The 22,172-nt window shown below is 42.7% G+C and overlaps 2 protein-coding genes across 2 annotated transcripts; both read left to right on the top strand.

Moving 5' to 3' along the window:
• The first annotated feature begins 1,242 nt into the window (after nt 1-1,242).
• On the top strand, nt 1,243-12,155 carry LOC108598054 (ras-interacting protein RIP3-like). Its single transcript, XM_033293404.1, is given in 3 exon segments — nt 1,243-1,250; nt 10,550-10,969; nt 10,972-12,155. Coding segments are annotated over 2 exon segments (1,401 nt in total). The 5' UTR covers nt 1,243-1,250; nt 10,550-10,629; the 3' UTR covers nt 12,033-12,155.
• Nucleotides 12,156-15,430: 3,275 nt separating this feature from the next.
• Nucleotides 15,431-21,587, top strand: LOC108600449 (rho guanine nucleotide exchange factor 5). Its single transcript, XM_017988036.2, is given in 9 exon segments — nt 15,431-15,493; nt 17,697-17,823; nt 17,825-18,062; nt 18,222-18,442; nt 18,500-19,387; nt 19,549-19,750; nt 19,807-20,825; nt 20,880-21,084; nt 21,145-21,587. Coding segments are annotated over 8 exon segments (3,024 nt in total). The 5' UTR covers nt 15,431-15,493; nt 17,697-17,736; the 3' UTR covers nt 21,309-21,587.
• Nucleotides 21,588-22,172: the final 585 nt, after the last annotated feature.

The following is a 22,172-nucleotide window of genomic DNA, read 5'->3' as shown; positions in this document are numbered from 1 at the left end:
TTAGTTTTTGGCTCGACATAGTTTTGTTTTCGTTGCAGTTTCAGCCAACAGGAAGTGACGCACTGCATTTTCCCATTTTCACTGCCATTCTACGCAGCTTTCACAACAAGTTCATCTTCTTCGCACACACTCATCTTCCTGTCTCTCTTGGCCATGCAAGCAACACAAATTGGGCAAGTAAAACGCTCACTTTTAGCCAATTTTATACACACAGGTGGGCAATCAGCGCCTTACCTATAGGCTGACCAAAGCGGCCAAGAGCAATTTTATTGAACACAACTTGGCCGCGTTGTTACTTGTGACTTTCTAATGCTTGACCGCAGGCAATACACATACTTTTGCACACAACTGTGTGTGGATACTGCTAACGTGTTTACGGGTTCTTTTATTGACTCAACTTGGTTTTATTTTTGCGTCACTGCCAAAAAAAAATCAACGAGCAACAAGTTGGCAAGCACTAACTTTAAACCGTTAAGCCCATAAAAGCAAAAGAACTTTGCATAAAAAGCTTTCAAGCACGATCAGCTGTTGGTGCTTTACCCATTCCATTTGCCTTGCCTTTCGTGAAATGCATTCACAACGCTGCTGCTTTGTTGTCACAACGCCGCGCTGCCTTCGTGACCTCTGCCGGCAGCGTAAAAGCTTCAGCTCTTGCTAAGCTTTGCGAACGCACGCTTTAGGTTTTCATTCAGAGCTTGTCAGTCGCTCTCAGTTTGGCCGCCGTCGCGCACATCGCAAGAAAGTCGAAAAGCAGCTTTTTGGTTCATTCGTTTTCAGTTTCAGTTTCAGTTTCAGTGCGCCTGTGTTATCGTTTCCAATTGGCATTGTGCAACTGTGATTGATCGATTGGCGAGCGTTGGCAATTAAAACTGTAACAGAGCGAGTGTGTAAAGTGTGTGTGTGTTTAATGCATGTTTGTTGATTTACAAAAAGTAAAAGTGTATGCCACAAAATGTGGCAAGCGCTGAGCCGGCGCTTGAAAGTCTGCGCGCGCATAAATAAATGCCTACAAAAGTGATTTGAATAATATCATATCATAATAATATTACAATACCATCATTTGTGTATGAATGAAATAACATATTATTAATTTATATAATACAATTGTTCCCAGCGTGTTATTAACATATTTATATGCTGTGTTATGTGTGAAATCCTAAATTGATTTAAATCTACGCATATATTTGCTATTTTGTGCATAATATTTGTATACATTTTATTTGGATAACAACGAAAACACGCTTCAAAATGTAAGTACTGATAACAAACATAAATCGTTCATATATATACATATGCATATATTTCGAAAGCCAGCCAATAAAACATATTAACAAAGGAAATCGTGTATCAAAAACAACAACAATATAGTAGTGCTTTTTTTTTATTTATTGCATGCAAGTGTGATAAGCGCGTAAGAAGCGTCGACATTGGCATATCTGACTAAGCAATACACTTGAAGCTGTATAATAAGCAGAGAGTGTAACATTGTTATCAAAATTCAGCTTATCAGTCTCATGTTTTCTTGGAAAACTATACGTATATATGCCATATACTATATATAAATGCATATCCTCTCGTATCGCATGTCAGCGGGAACTGCACTGATTCATGCTTAATTTATTTGCTTTATAGATTTGCTCTGAAGCACTTATTACGCACCAGCATTTGAGACTCGCACATAGATATATATCTTTATATCTTGTTGCTTGATTTATTTATTTGTTTGTTTGTTTTTGCTTTTTACGCCCTTCTTTGGCAATTTGCAGCTAGAAAGCGGCATAAAGCAAATAAAGGTTGGCCAACAAGACTTTTTTGTGGAAAGTTTAACAAAAGCGAGCCACAAGATTAACAAGCAATCATAGTATATGGCATGGCAGCGAGTCTAGCTCCAGGTACAGACCTTGCTGAGACGTTGACTTTAGCAACTGAGAACACTCCAAGCTCAGTCAGATAGTTGACTTTTCACACCTTTTCAATAGCTGGCACTGTTGACTGACTTGCAACAAGTGGCTGTTGCAAATATGCTAAAGCAAATACACTCTGCTACGCATTTAAGCTTTATTTGTAGAATACGCCTCATCATTTATGCAAATCGTGTGCCAATTTTGCCATAAAAGCTTTTTATCTGCCTAATCAGCTATCGAATCGAAACTGTTCTTTAAGAATATGCGCATCATTAACTCAGCTAATTTGTAAAGCATACAGATTGTTTTCACTTTTGACAGCAAACAGTTATGTAAGCGGCTCAACTCTGTAGCACAGTGTACGCTTGCACACAACAATTTCTTCCTGTCTCGCTAAATATTATGACAAACATATGCAACAGACAAATGTGTGTCAACATCAGTTGTAAGTACATTTTAACTAGGCTGTAATTCTGTAATGAAGCTTAAGAAATAAAGTAATAATATGCTCTGACTACATAATAATAACTAAATTACATGCATGCTCTGTTGTTAATAAAAAAAAAGATGCGCACACTTTCCATTTCCATCAGCTGAAAGTTTGTCTGGCCTGTGGAATGGGAACGCGTTGAGTTCACACAGCTTCTTTAGCTACAACATTTGCATAATAATTTATAAACAATAATTGTTCAGCGTGCTTTGCGCTATAATTATGCGCACTAGTGTGTGTGGGTGGCAGCTTGTATTCGTTGGTTTGTTAGCGTAATTGTTTATAATTTTTGTTGCAGATACTTTTGTAGGTGGGCCTGACAGCTTGACTCAATGCCTAATTTGCATAGCAAAAACTAAATTGATGTGGGCTAGAGATTAGACTAGAATGTGTTTGTTTGCTGTAAATGGTTTTATGTAAATTCATTGAAATTAATGTTTTCCTTAGCTATTTCCTTAAGCTTAATTTTTTGTGGTTTTTTTTGTTGAGTGGGGCATTCCTGTGACGCTGACTCACAGCTCACAGAAGAAAGCGACAAGTGGTCCACGCTGGACACACCAAATTCGAAAACCGGTCAACAACAGTGCTGCTTAAAAGTGTACGCTCACTCACGTGGCTGCAGTTTGGCTATGCTTTCCACAATACAATTTACAATCTATATTTAAAATTGTTTGCAATTTCATAAAATAAACCGGCGCATTTCTTGCGCCAGCCAATGAACTTTTGGCTAGAGTTGTGCATGTTTTAAAACTGCGCACTCAGCAATTTGTGCTCATACATATGTTTCAACTAAATGTGCAAAAGTTTAAAGACACGTCATTGCCTAGTCATGCTCAGCGTTAACTAGTTTTTGACATTTAGTCGAGTTGCAATTGGCTTATTGATCAGCTGATCTCAGCATGCTTTCATCACGTATACGCCAGGCGTACCCATGTCATTGTTTATGTTCCCATTACAGTTGCTGTTTCTTATGCTCATTGCTATGCATTTGGCATTTGTGCGAGACAATGATTTCACATGCTTTATTAGCATTCTATATAGTTCAATGCTGTACAGTTTGCAAAACGATGTCAAGTCAGCGTGGGCGACTCTGAAGGCAACACGTGTGTGAAGACATCACCGCCAATGTGTGGCCCAGAGAGTTCAACAAACGTGAGTTACAAATATGAGGTCACTTGTCTACGTTCGATTTGAGCACAACTATCGAAACTTATTTATTTGTTTTGTATACATTTTGGCCACGCGGCAATTTGTACACTTTCTTCTTAATTTTGTGATACGGGTTTACTGATTAATCACGAGCAGTGACCAGCGTGAAGTACGTGGCAACAAATGGCGCACAAAATCACGTTTTACTTCAGCCACATTGGCGCAGTGCCTCCGCCCCTGGCTCGCTTGGCCCCCAAGGCCGATCTGCAACTGAATCTAATAAGCAGCGCACAACAAAAGCAAATGCAGGTGAAAATTTGCTCAACGACATTTGGGAAAAAGTCGCTTCTCGCTCAGCTGAGAATTTGCATTATGTTTCTTAACTTTTTTTGTTTGTTTACTGGCAATGCGGTGGCTCCGATTTCAACGGCTGTGTGGATGACGAAGATACATTCAAAGTTGTATGATACTTGAAAAAGATACACAAGATACATATGTTCATGTTGAACATGTCTTAATTACTTGCATAATTATTCTGTTTGTCTTATAAGAATTATTATTGTGCTTATCACAGTTGAATTATGAGTCACAATTACATTTAAAGTAAACAGTTTTGTTTTTATTATTCTTTACTATGCTTATGCTAAAGAAAAATATTTTATCTTTATGCACTGTTCAAACTTTTGCTTTATGTATTTATTTTAAAATCATTTTAATTTATTTATTTATTTATTTATTCAATATTGACAGCCGACGATAAAAGAAAAGGATTAAAAAATAAATAAAATTAAATTATATATATATATATTATATAGTATGGCAACAACACAGAATTAAATTATAAATAACAATTAACCTTAGCAAAGTAGAGATCGTAGGTTAAGCTACATTTATTTATGAGCTTAAACATTTTAATTTAATTAAATGCGTCTACTTGTTAATGCATATTTTATGTTATAAAAAAAATGCTTACTTTTGCTTAACTCAATTATAAAATATTTCCTAAATTGTTTAGCAGTTACAGGTATGAGAAAACAAAGTTGCAACTGTAGTATGTAAATTGTATGGCATTTGTTGTCATATGGTTTCGTCAGTAAAATGGTAACGGTAATTAAAGCTTTAAAGCTTGTATTATTGTTGTGCGAGTGGAGCAAAGCGCTGCCACCGCAGCTGTGAGTGTTGAATGGACTTTGTTATTGTTTTGCTGTTGCTATTGCCATTGCCGCCCCAGCTCGGACCGCCCCAACGGCCCACAAATGTGCGCCAGCGCCCAAGCACTTAATGCAAATTACAGCCGACGAGTCGACAGAAGATACTTGCTACCAAAAGCAGCTCAAGGGGCGGCAGCATTAGCGGAGGCAGCGCATTTGTTTTTTATATTTAGCTGCCGCTTGCCACATGCGGTTGGCTCATAAATACAGATGCTGTCTTTGTCGCACGATCCCCTACTTTTTTTTCTTTCTGCCATGTTTGTTGCTGTCTGTTACAAGTTTGCATTTGGGTTTAGTTGCGGTCAAGCCTTTGTTGCTGGTCTTCTTTTTTTTGTGTCTTTTATTTATAGTTTCTTTGTGGATTGGTAATAAATGAAAACCAGGTTTACGGGTCGTCGTATAGTTTTGGGTTTTGCGAAATTTGCACAACTCTTTGGCATTGTCTCGCTTTTTATCGCATCCTACAGCGGCCATATTTGGCCCAGTTTGATTTGTAGGCCTTTGATAAGCGTCTGCTAAATGCATCTCAAACTGTGTCGACTTGAATATCGCGCGCTTAAGCGCAGACAGTGCTGGCATGGTCACCCTAAAGAGCGAGCTTACGAAAGCTTTGCAGCTGTTGTTTGCTTTTGTTATGAGATTTGGTGTTTTTGTTATTGTGCTGTCTCTTTTACACATTGCGCTTTGTCTTTGTCGTTTTGAACTTGGCCAGAACTCGAACTGGTATTCAAGATTTTCGTTTGTGTGTGCAAGAAAGAGACAGAGAAAAGGAGAGGGCTAGCATGTTATTTTGTTTGGCGCTTTCGTCACAAGCCCCAAAACCAAAAAAAAAAAATAAATAGAAAAACTTGTTTCGATGCGCGCGGGTCTAATGCGATTTACGTTGAGTTGTGCAGACATTCCACAGTCCAAACAGCATCATTTGGGCAAAGAGGCAGCGGTGGCGGCATTGGCTTAAAATCAATTAGTGGTGCACAGCATCTTAATTAAAATTTGTTTAGCTTATTAAAGCCCACTGAACACTCACAAAGAGCGGGCGCTGTTTAATCTCTGCTGTTGCTGCGGCTGTTGCATGCTGCTAACTTGCAAAATGCATCCGCCAATTGGTGGTGTAGCTGCCATTTGTGGGTCGTTGCCAGCTGCGCTGCACATACTTGTGGAGAAATGCAGCAGCAGCGCCAAAACCAAAGCCAACAGCAAAAGCAACAACAACAACAACTCAAATCACAAGAATCAGAACGAAATGCAGCCAATGCACAAGAATGCGAAACCAAAACTCAAGCGCAGACGCAGACGCCGCAGCCAAGACGCTGCTAACGCAGACGCTGACTTCGACTTTGCTGTCCAATTTCAATCGACAGCGCTGTGGAGCATTGCGGAGTCCCCCAGTTGCTTTTCAGTCGTTCGCCGAGTCGGGCGTTTTTTTCAAAACACAGCGCGTAACTTAACTGTTGCCTCTCTCGCTCGCAGCTGCTCTCTCACTTGCTAGCTCGCTCACACTCGTACGCTTTACATCAACTATTAGTGTTTGTTATTGTTTCTCAAGTTAAATTGCATTAATTGACAAAATTGGCTACAGTTTGTCAAAATATTCCTGTGAACGTGTGTGTGTGTGTGCAAAGTGAAACGAAAGTGGCTGGCAAAAGTGAAACGCCTACAAAAATAGTTTAGCCAAGAATCTAGCCAAACCACTTGGCCAAAACCCACACAAACACACGCACACATACATAGCGCGTGTAAATTTCACCAAGAACAGGCTGAGCAGAGACCAAGCCTTTTTCTTCTAGCAATTGTAGCGCCTTTGGATTATATGCATATGGCAGCGACTGCGGCGTCGGCGTCGCAGCTCATCACTGTGGCTTGACTTGATGGTAATTAAATGAAATGAGGCTTTTGCTTAAACACTATTTTTTTTTTACGCGTATTACTAGCTTAGCTTTAACTGTAAAACGCTTAGCGTTGACGTTTTGTTGTTGTTGCTTTTCTTGCTTTGCTGTGTTTTGGCCTCAGAACTGACCTCTGCGCCTTGACTAATTCCAACATGGGTGTGTTTGCAGGTGTGTGTGTGCGGCTCATCTTACGGTTTATTGGCAAATGCTACCGTTGTGACTGCTGCCCAAGTTAGCCAACTTAGAACTAAAAACAACAACAACAACAACAACAGTAAGCAATGCTGCACGCTAATTCTACGCCTCTGTGCCTTATGCGCTCTACAAGACTTTGCAACACACTCCCCTCCCCCCTACCACTCACTCTTTGTTAGGCTGCAACGCTTGGAATGCAGTTAATATGCACAGGCGTGTGCGCTAGTCTGAACTACATTTTGTTTTTCGTATCTACTAATTTATATCTAAAATACCAACTAGACGTAGTCAGCAGCTAAGTTTGAAAAAAAGTCGCTTTTTTGACATTTAGCTAATGACTGATGAATGGAAACACGTTATTTGACTAAAATATGCCAAGCTGCTTATCAACTACAGTTATGACTAATTAGTTGCGCCACTTAGCAGCATAAATATGTAAACAAATTGATCAATATGGCAATAACAATAACAAGCAATAGCTACTTATCGTTTAATAATATAAATGTAATTAAATATGAGCAGCAGGCTCAGTTACACTTCATTCAGTACTAGGCACAGTGTGCAGGTTAGTTATAGTCTATATATACTATATATGTTGCGCCAATTTAGCAAATTAAATTTGCCTTAAGTATGCGGCAGCTGAACCAACACACAGACGCAAAGACTGAAAGAAAACCAAGGCAGCAAAAGCAAATGCAAAGAACAGTTGAAATGTGCTGCAGCCAACTTGCATATACACTTTGTTCAAATGCATAGTGTGCTGTTCAACTTAGTTGGTCTAGCCTATTAAGCTCCATGGCATTCAGCACTTTTTACTTTAATCAATTTTAATTGGCAAAGTGTATGGCAAATTCAGACAAAGCCTGCACTTCACAGTCTAGCGCAAGCAACAAAGGGAATCCATACACTGACAGCAGCTGGTCAACACCACCACCCATGTTTACGCCTGGCTAGCGTTTGTTATTTGTTTATGCTTTTGTAACGCATACGCCATGTTGACCAACCTCAACAACAGCACGACATTGGGCATTTAAGGGTGTGCTTCCGCACACTATTAAGGGTTGCCTTGAGCCCCAAAGAATCGCTAACAAGAATTTTTAGTTGGTGGTGACTTAGCCGCGTTTGGTTGTCCAGGCAACAGTCATAACAGAAGTTGAAATTGATTAAAAACGTAAATAAATTGCAGTTCAGACTGCCACGCGTGGTGACGTAAAATCGCAACGAAAGAATGTGTTAAAAATAAAATATGAAAAATATTATTTAACAACATACAAAAGCATTGTGCGTGTAAACAAATAACATTTAAATAAATGCCAGCCCAAATAGTTGAGTAAATCTCTTGGCATAGGAGACACAAAAAAATGACGACAACAACAGTAAGCAGAGTAGAGAAAAAGTAAAACTTTCACATTGCTAATGGCGCATTTGATGCTTTTTTCTGTTATTTGCCTAATGCTTCTTGGCAATAAATTTTCATTGATTTAATTTATAGAAATTTAAATTACACATGAACAAATTTCGTTTTCATGAACAAAGCTCAATATAGTTTATGGCTCGATTAGGCTGAGGCTTGCCTAAGCTGTAGTTCTAGCTGTCGATTAGACATATCCATATATATATAGTTATATATCAGTTGGCAGCACTTTCACTGGCAAATGAATTTGTCAATGCGCTTAACTGTGAAAATCTCCCCGACGCTGTTTGAGTTTCTTTTCTTTGGCTTTATCTCTTTTGTTCAGCGAGCGCTGCAGCTTTTGTCTAGACATTTGCATACATATAGCCATATGTAGCCATATATGTGAACTTATTATAAAAGCTATGACAGCGCAGCAGGTGCAGCATGCCCCAAACGCTGATATTGTGTTCAGTTCAGTTTATATCTGCTGCTTTATGCATAACTTATTCTTTGTGTTTACATTTATGGCAGCGCTTGGCATTTTTAATATGCGCCGCGTTATCTCTCGGGCCAAAATGCTGTTGACCGCAACGCCTAAGCCGCTTTCAAGTCGGCCTTAGTTATGGCATTGAGCAGCAGACATCATCCAAATGTTTTGTCAACTACAAATTAAATCAACGCGAATGCGGCTACCCGAACAAACTCAACAAATTAATTAAATTCAGCGTTGTCTCAATTTATAAGCTTGTCTCCAGCTGCTGGCTGAGGCCTGAGAACTGAGAACTGAACGCTGGCTGAGCACGTCTTGCATAGAATTTAATCAGCCAATTGTTAAGCAGATAATTTAAGCAGATGAGAAAGTGCGAAATGTGCTGGGAAAAGCGTGATGTTTAAAAAAAATTTAATTTATTGATTAAATAATAGACTTGAGCTGTTGGATAAATAAATTTATATATAATATACTATGCGACGCTTTTTGCGTAATCAACAATTTTTAGCTTTTTATTTACACAGCGAGTTGTCTCGCATTTAATATTTTGTTTAAATACCATTTGCAATGGCGTTAAATTGTTTTTTTTTTTTGCTGTATTTTTTCATTGCTGTTGTTATTCTCAGCGCGTTCGTCGCTAACGCAAATGTTGACGCTCTGCCGCGCGGCTGCCTTTGGGGGAGGTTCGGGAAAGACCCGGTCAACGACAAGCTAAAAAGCCAGCTTAAAAATTATAAAATAAATAAAAACTATTTTACGTTACACACACAAAGACACACACACACACACAAGTGTCTGGCAAAGAAATTTCTTGCTTTTTTTTATGTAATCGCTCATTATAATTGGCATTTGTGTGTGACAAAAACGTGAGCGGCGTGTGTGAGCGCAGCTGTTGGTGGGCGTTAGGGGAGGGGCGAGGGGCTGCATGCCTTTCAGCAACGCGTGTGGTAATCAACTCTTACAGATTGCTTTATTAGTCGCAAGCGCTAGCGCAGACCAGCGATAAGATCTAAAGAGTTAAAAAAGCATATCGCGCATACGCAACGTGCCACCAAAACACGCACAAGTCGCTTAAGCCATAAAGCTTAGCTAAGTTAGTTTTCATTTGGAAGCGTCTACTGCAACAAGCAAACTTTTGAGTAGCAGCAATAAATTCTTTTAGCTACAGTGTAGACTCGCTAATTAGCAATTGTGTATTTTTTAAATAATAAATACAACAAAGTTTGAGCCGCACTTTTGTCATTGTTTGCAAACGATTATTAATTTAATTTGTATTTTTTATTGTGTGCATTTCCTTTATATGCAAGATAAGATATAAGCAAGAATTTCTTGTTTGTATTTAAAATTCTGAGAAATTACAAACGCTTCAAAATCAATAACTGAACGGAAATAAATTCTTAAGGATAAGTAAATTTACTATTTACAATAAAATTTAAAACAAAATTTACTATTTGCTTTAAAAATTGTATACAAACTTTCAAGGCAAACCTTGCAGTTGCCAAAATTTCACTTTAATTATCTAAACTACTCAATTAGATCAACGACTACACTTAGTCTAAACGCCATTGCTAATTACTATGCTAATCCAGTTTACATGCAAATGAATGTTGTGCATTAAGCTATAGCTAAGCTCGTTTTAGTTTTAGTTAAGACGCGTTAACTGCAAGCAGCCAATTATTTTATACAAACTCCACAATAATTTATTTGATTGCCATGCCCACTTTTTGTGAGTGTGTGTGCATAATTTGCATATATCAACAGCTTAAGCATTCAATTGGGAACACAACTTGCTTAATGCGCTTTCTCTCTTCAACTTTATTTTTAGGCCTCGAGGCGTCGATCAGCAGCAACTTGAGCGGCCTGTCGCTGTCGCAGCAGCAGCTGAGCAACCAGCTAAGCAACAACATGGCCACAGCTTTAGAATCGAATGCGGCTGCCGCAAGCTGCGAACACAATGGCAAAACAACAAGTGCAACGAGTTCGCCTGCGCGTAAACAAAAGACAATACTCGGTTGGCTAACAAAGAGCGCGAGTGCGAATGCGAGTGCGAGTGCTAGTGTTGATTATAGCGATAAGAACGATAGCGAAAACATTGAAACAAATTGCAATTGCAATTGCGAAACGCGTGCATTTCGTGATTTTCGCGGTGTGCAAACCTTGAGATTGCTTTGGAGCAAACGCATACACAGCGCCAGCCAAGAAGCTGCCGCCCAACAGCAGCAGCAGCCACAACACTCTGCCACTGGTTTGGTTTGGGCACGCTGCGTAAGCTAAACAAGTCGGTTAGTTGTTTAGTTAATGCGTTTAATAACGCGCGAGATTGGCCCGCCCATACGCATGAGACGCGTGCCAAACGCGCGGCCAGTTTGCATAATCTGCAGGAGACGCTGCCAACGCTGGCAACGCAATTGCATCTGGAGAAGGATAATTTCTATAAATACAAAAACGCCGAGCAGGCCAAAATGCAGAGCAAGGCGCTGAAGGTAAAAGCGACGGAGCTGGAGCAGCGACTGCCCCAGCGCCATGACGTCATGCAGTCAACAGAGAGTGACGCAGGCTTATCTGCTGCTGAGAGCGAGCAGCAGCAGCTAGAACAAGAGCAAGAGCAAGAGCTGGAGCAAGCGCCAGAGCATCTTATCAACTGTGTGGCAAAGCCAGAGCGCGTTAGTCTGAGCGCAGCCAGCGGCAGCAGCGATTCACTGCAAACATTAAACTCCACGAATTCCTCAAAAGCAACTGTGACGTCAGCCAGGCAAACGCGTCGCAAATACAGCTTCAAAACACATGCGGGCAAGTCATACCATCATCATACGCCACGCCGCATGTCCAGTCACAACTACACTCAGCTACAAAATCACAGCGCCGAGCTGAGCGCTGTGGTTGCCGCCAACAGCAGCAGCAGCAGCCACCTTAGCGGCGATGGCAGCGGGCAGAGCTTGGTGCGTCAGCTGACGCAGCAGTTCAATGAGATCATACAGAAGGATGCGCGACTGCTGCAGCAGGTCAAGCGCAACAATGGGGTGTTGCTGGCGCGTGGCACGCATGTCTACAAGATTGTGGAGAAGCCAAGTGCGCAACAGCAGCAGCAACAGCAGCAGCAGCAATCGACAGTGCAGCGCAACATTAAGAAATTTGAAAAGCTGGAAAAGCCTGCAGTGCCGATTAAGACGCAACAGCTGCTGCAGCTTATGCATAATCAAAGACCCAGCACATTGAGTCTAAGCAAGCAAATGCGCAACAAGCGCAAGCAGCAGCAGCAGCAGCAACAACAACAGTTGTTGCAAACAACAGGAGCAACAGTTGCCTGAGCTGCCAGAGGAAACAAAGCAACAGCAAGCGCCCATCAGCGCTGCACGAAGGCGTAGTCGGATGTGGAAGATGTGGCGCCAGCAGCTGCAACTGCAACAGCAACAGTTGTTGCTGCTGAGCTTAGCGACTTGGAGCTGGAGCAGCGACAGCAGCAGCGCAAACACAAATATGCGACCATCTATGAGAAGCTGCGTTTTCTGCCCTTTGCCAAAGCAAACAAAAAAGCAAAAACTGCTGAAGAGCTGTTGACCTCGCCCTGCGTCGAGGCGGATGCCAAGATCTTGGCCGCGCTGGAAGAGCTGGACCACAAGCTCAAAATACTCAATGAACCAACTGGAGCAACTGGAGCAGCAGCAATCTCAACACAGTCTAGTGAAGCGCCTGCTGCTGTGGAGCTGCTGCTGACGGTCAATGATGACTTTGAGCAGCGCATCTTGCCCAACAATTCTTTTATATATCAAGCAGCCAATAAGCAGTTTGGCCACAATCAGCTGCTGCTCACACAAGCAGTGAATGTGAGTCTGGTCAATGCCATTGAAGGCGAGCAAATGATTATGGAGCAAAAGCAATTGGAGTTGCAGCAACAGGAGCAACAGCAACAGGAACCGGAGCCGGAGTCCTTCTATGAACCTATAAGCAAGACTGAGCCACAGGCTTCAAGCCTGTTTAAGTTAACAAACCCAAAGCCAACTAACAACGAGGATATTTATCAAACTGTCGAAGAAGCCAAGACAACAGCAACAGTTGCTGCTGCAACAACAGCAACAATCAGCGCTGGCAACTGGCTGGAGGGCTATGAATCCATTGCTGGCTCAACTGCAGCTGGCCATGATGACTACGAAGCCTTTGCCACGCCCACTGCCTGCGTGACTGTCACCACGCCCACTAGCAACTCGACAGGCACGCTGGGGCGCAATACACGCGATCAGCTGCCAGAGCTGCCCAAGCCCAAGCGCATTATACTACGTCCCGCACCCGCCAAGCCCAACTATGCCAGTCGCCTCTCCATCAGCGCCAAGGGTTCGACGGATGAGGACGATGAGAACATCTACGATACCATCAAAGGCTGCTACGAGTCCATGGCCAGCAGCAAAAACGCGCGCAAGAACAGCATTGATGCCATTTCGCTCAGCTCCAATTGCTATGAAAGCATTTCCAACTATCGCAAGAGCAAAGTGCACAGCAGCAACCACACGACGACGACGACGACGACAACAGCAACAGTCTGTAGCGTGCAGCTGTCGAGCAGCGGCTCCTCGCTCACTATATCCTCCGATCACAAGACCAACAGTCTCTATGAATCCTCGCTAGCCGCAGGCATGCTCTATGGCGTTGGTTGTCGCTCCTCGGGCCAAGGCAGCGGCGCCAGCAGCAAACAGTCGGACAAACGCTCCTCCATTGCCGGCTCCAGTGACAACAGCGACGCCTGGGTGGACATATCAGATGGTGAAGTCAACGCCACAGTGCAGAGCGAAGCGCAGTTCATTGTGTAAGTAGAAACATTCAAATAAAATATTAATCATAGCTGCAATTGGAATTGGAATTGGGATTGGGCTGGGGAACGCCGTGTAGCCCGATAGGAAACTCTGCGTAGATAGCTGATAAGCTTTTGTTAGCTTTGCGTTTATCTTATCTGGCAACTGAAACTAGCGCTGCGGCTGTTGTTGACGCTTTCTATGACCAAAGAGTGCAGTGGCAGTTCCAAGGAGCGTTAGCTATAGTAATAGAATTGTTAGAATTGAAGCGCATTAAATTACTTGAGATTAACCCTTTGATAATTTTATATATTCAAATATATTTATTTACAATTTTGCGCTGCATTTATTTATATAAAAATGCAGCATATATTTAGCTTGTAGCTGATAAGATATAGATTAGACTAGACGCTATATAACGCTTTCAGGGCCATAAAGCTTATCAGCAAAATCAGCTGTAGTTTGTAATAATTGGAGCATTCCCAGAAAAGTTAACGGAAATATGTTAGCTTGAACATTTTATCATAAATAATAATATAACTTCGTATGTTTAATAGACACTTTTTTGATTAAAACATCATTTGAAATCCCACTAAAGTCATTAGCTTACACTCGAAACAATTTTCGAGCTACTTGTGACAGTAAATTGACAAATTATTGGAGCAACAAAATTAAGCTGCCTTGACAGCTTTTCCTCTATAATTAACACAAAAAGAAACAAGTCATGCCGGCAGCTTAAGTTGTTCGCACCCCACGAAACAAAAAAGTGTTACAAATGACATGAAATAATTGTCAATGAGCCATAGTTAAGAACGCAAACAAACCGTTATTGTGTATGCAGCTACATGCCACGCCCACAAGCACTAATTAGCGCACTGACCTATAATTCCAAACTGTTATCGCTTGATAAGATTGAGCGGCTGCAGTTACAGTTACAACTTATGCGCCCATTTGCTGGCAGCAGCAGCAGTTGCAAGTAAGCCATGGAGCATACAACATACATCTATAATTTGATCTAGACACATTATGAAGTACACACAACATTCGAGTCTTAATTGCTTGCAATATATCTTTATGTTTATTTATAATTGCAGCGTTAGGGAACGCTTCAAGCAACATCGTGTGCGCAGCCCGGACTGGTCCAAACGTATACGAGACAAGCGACTGCAGCAGAACAAGGCCAAAAGCTGCATTGAGGGTAAGTAAATCGAGCGAGCGAACGTATACACTCTAATTTATATTTGCAATTCACGTCCACCTTAATTGGAAACTGTCTTTAGCTATTCTTTTGTTAGTTATAAATAAAACTCTTTTGTCTGCAGTCATTTCCTATGTACTTGCTAAGCTTTCAAGTCAAGCTTTGCTTTTGCTTGTGGGTTTGTGTCACAGCTAAACTTGCATTCCACACTCCACACACATGCAAACCACTTTGATGCACGCTGACTTTTACGCTATGCGGCCACGCCCAAGCCGCTGCTCACAAAATATGCATAACTAATAGTAGCTGAGTAGCTAGTGCCTGCAGCTATAATAAAACGAAATGTCAAAAGCAAAGCAAAACAAAGCAAAGTGTGTGCAATGACGACAGCACAAAAGCTAAACAGCATAGCTGCAAGATAATTATGCCCAATGTAAATGAGAGTAACATGTTACTCAAGCATGTAAGCGCTGTGCGCATTTTTTGGCGCCTCTCTCACTCTCACACTCTCGCGCTCTCACACTCTCTTTGTGCGCTGGCGTGACTGTCTGTGTGTTTGTGTGTTTCGCTGCAGCTGCCGACAGGTTCCACACTCAGGCAATAAACAAGTTGGAGAGCGGCGCATAAACAATGCCCATAAACTGGACCCCAAATGATTGTTGTTGTTACTTTTGTGTGCAATTTATATTGTTTTTCGTAGTCAGTCTCAAAGCGTCGGTTCCACGGTGCGGTTCGTTTTATTTAGCGCGTAACGTGAGGAAATCTCTGTGTGGCTGCCTTTTAATATGTACAAAAATTAGATTTTGTAATTAATTTGCTTGTGCTGTGTGCTCATTGAAACGCTTATTTATAGCGCTTTGATTGTGAAAAGTGAAAAATAAGCTGAGAAAAAATATGAAAGCGAACAAAAATGCATGCGGTGCATGCGAAATTAACAAATGACCCCAACAACGCTGGCAGCGGCGTCGACTGCAGCAGCAGCAGCAGCAGCGCATCGCGTATTTCTTTTTGTTTCTTTCGATTACTGCAAAGCCAAAAGACAAGACGTCACGAACTTAAATTGAAACTAAAGCCGCTGCTTGTTATGCCCTACACCCGCAATCTGAGCCCAGACTTCAAGCTATATATTAAAACATTATTGTTGTTGTTGTTGTTGTTGTTATGACATATGACGAAACTTTTGAGTAAAAAACAAACCAGTCTAGAAATGCTACAAAGCGCTAAAAGCGCACAACCTTGAAGAAGTACACACAGACTGACGCAAACACACATACACAGACAGACACACACACATGCATAAGTGCGCAGCTTAAGGAACTTGAAAGCTTAAACCTTTAACAGCGCGATGACTACGCAAATAGTGGCAAATAGACAAATGCGAATGCGAATGTTGCAAAAGCAAATAGATAAATATTAGTGTGTGTGTGTGTGTGTGCGCGCATCTACAAAGTGTTGGGGCAACTATAAAAAACAAAACACATTATCAGCCATAAAAAGCAGTGCAACATGGCCACCGCTTCGAAAGTTCAGTGAACGCGTCTCAAATGCAACTTTAATTGGGCACAGAAATATGCAATCGCATTGCCGCCTTAACTGTTAAATGCGTTATGCAGTTAGTGAAAACTCCCAGCGTACCCGCCCAGCGTAAATTCTTCAAGTCAACTTTTACCCCAGGGGCGCACGTAGTGCTCGTTTGGGTTTATATTTGGGCACGCGATGTAAAAAGCGAAAGTGTGAGGAAAATTGCGGAAAAGTTACAGCGAAAATTTATGAGCTCTCAGGCTTTGTGCTTAACTGCTTAATCTCAGTGACACTGAGCCGGGGCAGCAATAAAGCTAAAGATAGAGATAGAGATAGAGCTAGGCAATGACATCGTTTGGCACTTAATAAGTTTAACCTCAATGCGTCAATCGATCCGAGCCGCGCCGAGCCGATCAATCCAACGGTGCAGCGTCGCTCGCTTTGTAATTGGAATTGGAAATAAATAATTAAAATTGTTTATGTAAGCGCCGCTGCAGCAGATAGCAGCCTGTCTATCTATCTATCTGCGCCTTGAGATCGCTTGCGTTGCACTTAGCCAAGGCTGCAAATGTTTATCTCTCGTGCTACAGATACTTCTGTCTAGACAAAAGATTTCTTGTTGGCAGCTCACGCAAGTGCTGAAACATAATTGCAGAGCAGGCCTACATAAGCCGTAACAAAGCACAGCAATAAGTGTTTCCGCATCACAGTTACAAGCAGCTCAAGCTTTACTTAAGCAGAATTGCCAAAATGTATCTATGAGCTAAATTCTAAAGCGCCGGCCTCAGCCCACGCTCAGCTCAGCAAGTGTCCAACGGCAATTTATATTTAGCATCCACTTGTGTGGATTGCATTCGTCACCGCGCGCTTGCCCATATATAACTTACTTGTTTTATTAACTTATTGTTGGCAACCGGTTCGCTAAGCTACGCTCGCCCAAGCGTATACGTAATATTTGTATTTTTTATTATTTTGGCTTAACTATGCTCTGGTTTTAACTAGTCTAACGCTTTTTTGGCAGCGCGGCTTAGCTAGTGTCTGCATTGAAGCGTGAGCTAGAATAATGCGCATACGCCACATATGACGCAGCAGTAGTTAAAACAGTCATTTAATTATGTTAAAGTTATGCATAAAACAAAGCCTCAAGAAGTGTTTTTTTAATTACTGCTGGCATCATTCTAAATAATTTCGAGTGATACTAAAATGTGCATCATACTTTGTTATTCAACTAATTGCTTGACTGTTTAATTTCCTTCAAAATAATATAAAAGGATTTGCAATTGAAAGTGCAAGCACAGTTTACTTCTAGAGCAGAACGCTTGCAGTTGCTTGGGGAGCGCACATTTGTTAATTTATTTCCTTATTTTTGTGTTGTGCGCAGCAGCTTAATTGATTTTAATTAAAAGTGCAGTCTCCGCTACAGAGTTCAACAACAATAAAAGCAACATAAACTCAAATTATTTATGCAGACTTTAGCTTAAAGCAAAAGTTGTGCGCCTCAACTATGCGATGGCCACAAATGCCAGTCAAGATTATAACCAAAGTCAGCTTAATGCCCCAGCGGAGCAGCCGCTGGTGGCATTGCCACGCAAGCGAACGACCACGCGCTGCGGGCGAAGTGGGCGTCACCTGCTCAACGAGCAGCGTTTATCTAAATGCTGAAGTAAAGTCAACTGAGACTGTTGCTGCTCCCGAGCCCATTTATCAGAATGAGGCGACTCTGGCCAGCCAGAGTCCAAAGCAGCGACAACGTAAGCAGCTGCACTTTAGTGTGTGTCGATTGGAGGAGCCAAGTCGAGCTGGTCAGGCGGCCATGCAAGTGAGCACGTTTGTGGGTAAGAGAGAGCAAATGAGGTAGAGAGAGAAAAGCGCATTTCGTAGCTAATAGAAATAAATTAATTATTTATATGTATCAAGTGTTATGCAATATTTCAATACAATACATCAAACACACAATAAATGCATCAATTAATTTTAATGATTATTATTTACAGACGACTCGGATCATTATTATGAAACCCTCTCACCGCTGGGCAACAAACGTCACTCGACACAGCTGCTGCCTGGTCAACATCACAGGCGCAGTCAGGAGAGCCGTAAGCAGCACTCCGCCTCAGCTCATGCGCTGGGTCAGCAGCTCAACAACTCGGATGACTATGACTCCTTTGAAACGGACAGCGATGAGCACACAGAGCATGAGCAGCATCGTCGCCATGTAAGCTCAAGTAAATTGCACTAAAATCAGTTGGTAATTTATTTTTCAAACCTACAGCACAATGACAGCGGCGTGGACATACGCAATCATCGCCTGCCGGAGCCGCCAGCGCCGCAGAATCAAGTCTATGCCATAGTGCGCAAGTTTAAGGATTTCATCTCGAACAAAAAGTCACCCAAGAACAGTCAACAAAAGCTTTACGAGAACACAGCTGGCAGTCAGTTCTATGTGGAGTGTCAGCAGCAGGATATTTATGCAAATGCCAGCAACGAGTCCACGGACACGCCCACGCTGCTGCGCGCCAAGCAGAAGAACGGCAAGAGCTTGCGCTCGCGTCTGCGCAAGAGTCTGGTGGGCGCCTCCTTTGACACCAAGCAGCTGTCCACGCTGACGCCAACGCGCAGCACTTTCTACATTAATGAGCCGGAGCCACCCTTAGAGCTTGGCTCGGGTGAGCTGGACTCTGGATTTTCAGAGAAAGCTTGCTCTGGCGACATACCCGTGCAATCAGCCGACCCAGAGTCACAGAAATTCAGCACAACAGTGCGCAAGTCCAAAAAGGAAACCAAAATGCTGCGTCGACGCACCACCATAGGCGTGCGTCCACCTGAGCCGCCACCACCGCCGCCACCAGCAACAAGTTTAGCCACTGAGCAGCAGCAGCGAGACAGCACATCCTGGTATGCCGAATGCGGCGTCTTCAAGCAGTCCAGCAACAATCTGCAGCCCAATGAGCAGCTGACCACGCCCACATCCAGCGCACATGGCAGTTCCTGGTACACTGAGGCGGGTTTATATCAAACCAGCGGCATCTCTGTGGCCAGCTCCAGCGGCAGCTCTGGCGTATCCACGGGAAATGAGGCGGGACTGGGCGATGATCTACAGCCGCACAGTCTGTTCTCCAATGAGCCACTCTATCAAGTTTACAGCGCGGCCAAGTTAGAGGTGCGTCAAAATACAGAAATTATAATTTAATAGATATTATTTTATTGAAAAATTTGATACACATTCCATAATGTTAATGTTATATTTCTTTATTATTATTTGCCAGTAAATTATTACGTATACGCCTTGTACTGACTTTAAATTTCGATTTCTATTTAAAGTCCATAACACGTGATCTAGAGGCGCATGAGCGAGACAGCTCTACGGATGGCTATGAGGAAATAGGCCATGCCAAGGCACAGCCGCAGGCGGAGCAGCCCAGGAGCCAACGCCCCTCGGCGCTGCAGCTGATTGAACCAAAGAACGGACCAGCGCGCACGCTCTGGAGCGAAGTGCCCGAAGTCATACAGTCCTGCATATTGCGTAAGTACTTGGCTCATCTAAGATCATCTAAGATACTTATCTCTCTCTTTCTTTAGCCACCTTAACGCCGCGTGAGCGTGGCCTGCAGGAGGCCAAGTTCGAGATCATGACCTCGGAGGCAAGTTACCTCAAGTCGCTGAATCTGCTGCGTCGGCATTTTATGAACCACGCCGCCTTCTCGGACAGCGCCGTGCTGAACGCGCGCGATCGCAAAGCTTTGTTCTCCTACATTGTGCCCGTGCACGAGTGCTCGGAGCGGCTGCTCACGGAGCTGGAGTGCTGCTGGCAGAACAACATTATGCTGCTGGGTCTGAGTCGCTGCATTTACGAAATAGCCGAGCGGCATTTCCATGTCTACATTACGTTCTGTGAGCATCAGGGGCGCATGGATCGCACGCTGCGACGCCTGAAGGAGTCCAAGAGCGGCGCCTTTCAGCAGCAGCTGGAAAAGCTGGAGGCGAATCCAGTTTGCTGCGGTCTCAGTCTGCACTCATTTCTGATGCTGCCCATGCAGCGCATTACGCGCCTGCCGCTGCTCATTGATGCGGTGTTCAGCAAGGAGTCGCCACACAATGCGGAGGAGTATGAGAGCTGGAAGCTAACGCTGGCGCTGGTGCAGAAGATTGTGGCCCAATGCAATGAGGCGGCCAATCGCTGCGAGCAGGCCTATGAGCTGGAGCGCATCTCCAAGCAGCTCGAGTTTCCATCGCATATACGCGCGCTGGCCATAGCGCCAGTGGGCGTGCCCAAGCAGGGCGCCAAGCCGCGGTTCCTGGTCAAGCGCGGCGAGCTGACGCATCTCATTTGGCGCGGCGATGATGCCAAGCTGACCTTTGGCAAACGCTTCAGCAAGTGCAGCATCTATGCCTTCCTCTTCTCGGACTTGTTGGTGCTCTGCAAGCGCAAGGGCGACAACCACTTTAGCGTCATCGACTACTGTCCGCGCAGCATGCTGACGCTGGCCGCCGGCGACTCACTGCCACAGCTGCCCACCAAAGATATTAAGGATCCCACGAGTAAAAATCTCATGCTGATGACACTGCTCGAGAACTACGAACGCAAGACAGTCGAACTTGTAAGTAGCCAAGCTTAACAAAAACTATTGCTTAACTTATGTGTTGCTTGCCAGGTGCTCTCATGTCCGTCGGTGTCGGATCAGCAGCGCTGGCTGGAGGCCATGCGTCCACGCGAGGCCGAAACGCCTGGCGAAAAGTTATACGAATCCTGGGATTGCCCTCAAGTTGTGGCCAAGCACAGCTACGAGTCGGATGAGCCGGATGTGCTGCAGCTGGAGCTGGGCGATGTGGTCAACGTTTCACGCAAGCTGCCAGATGGTGCGTCTACACTTTAGTTTATATCTTTCGCTATATTAATGTATCTTTTGATTTGCCTAGGCTGGTACCAGGGTGAGCGCATACGTGATGGCGCAGTGGGCTGGTTTCCCGGCAGCTACACCGAGGAGCTTAACTCAGCGCATGTGCGCGCCCGCAATCTGAAGCAGCGTCATCGTCTTTTAGCCTTTACTGCCACCTTTCTGGAATCACAAAAGAGCAAATGATTCGTCAGCCATCTCCAATTGCCACTGGTCTGCCGCACTGGACCAGCGGTTGTGTATTCAATTATTATAGTCTACTTAAAGCATAATCCATATTGTTAATTAGTAAATGTGATAATTAATTAATTTAGTGGCAATCAATCATATCACTGGCTGCCTTATAACTTATCTGCCTTTAGTTCTAAGCAAATCGATTATAACTGCATCCATATGCATCTGGCATATGACAGCTTGTTAGCTCTGATTATACAATTTATATATAACCTTACTATTCATATATATATTTAGTGAAAATATATAAATCTATGTATATAAATGTATACTGTATGTCTAAAACATATATCGAATAAATTTAAATTGAAAAATTAAAATATCTAAATGTATGTCGCTGAGGCGCAGCCCTTTATCTTTTGTTTTTGATGTAACAATCTTTTATTATTGATGTAACTGTATTTGCAACAAAAGCAAGTTAGCTGCATTCATTTTTTTGCCATCACTTTCTAAAAAATCAGCCAATTATTCAATGTTTTACTGCTTTTATGTTCGTATTGATGCTAAAAACAAAAGTTGCATCATTAGTTTTTCGATTTTACAACTTATATATTTTAGCGATTTTGAGATAAATTCAAAGGCTAACCACCACGGTTTTTTTCAAATTGTTGAAAATCTTGAATTCTCCAAACTGTTTCATTAAGATGTTTCTCACGAGTATGACAAGGCAGGAAACTCTGAAATCGAACATCCTTTCACCGAGTTAGAGCCTATGAAAAGTTTATATTTTAAAGAAAATGTTCTGGTTTGCGTACTCTTTCGTTCATAAATTATAATTTATATATATAATTTATAAATTTTTTATATCTCATATAT

The sequence above is a fragment of the Drosophila busckii genome, chromosome 3L (assembly GCF_011750605.1).
Source record: "Drosophila busckii strain San Diego stock center, stock number 13000-0081.31 chromosome 3L, ASM1175060v1, whole genome shotgun sequence".
Lineage (NCBI taxonomy): Eukaryota > Metazoa > Arthropoda > Insecta > Diptera > Drosophilidae > Drosophila > Drosophila busckii.
This window is presented reverse-complemented; position numbering and strand designations above follow the sequence as displayed.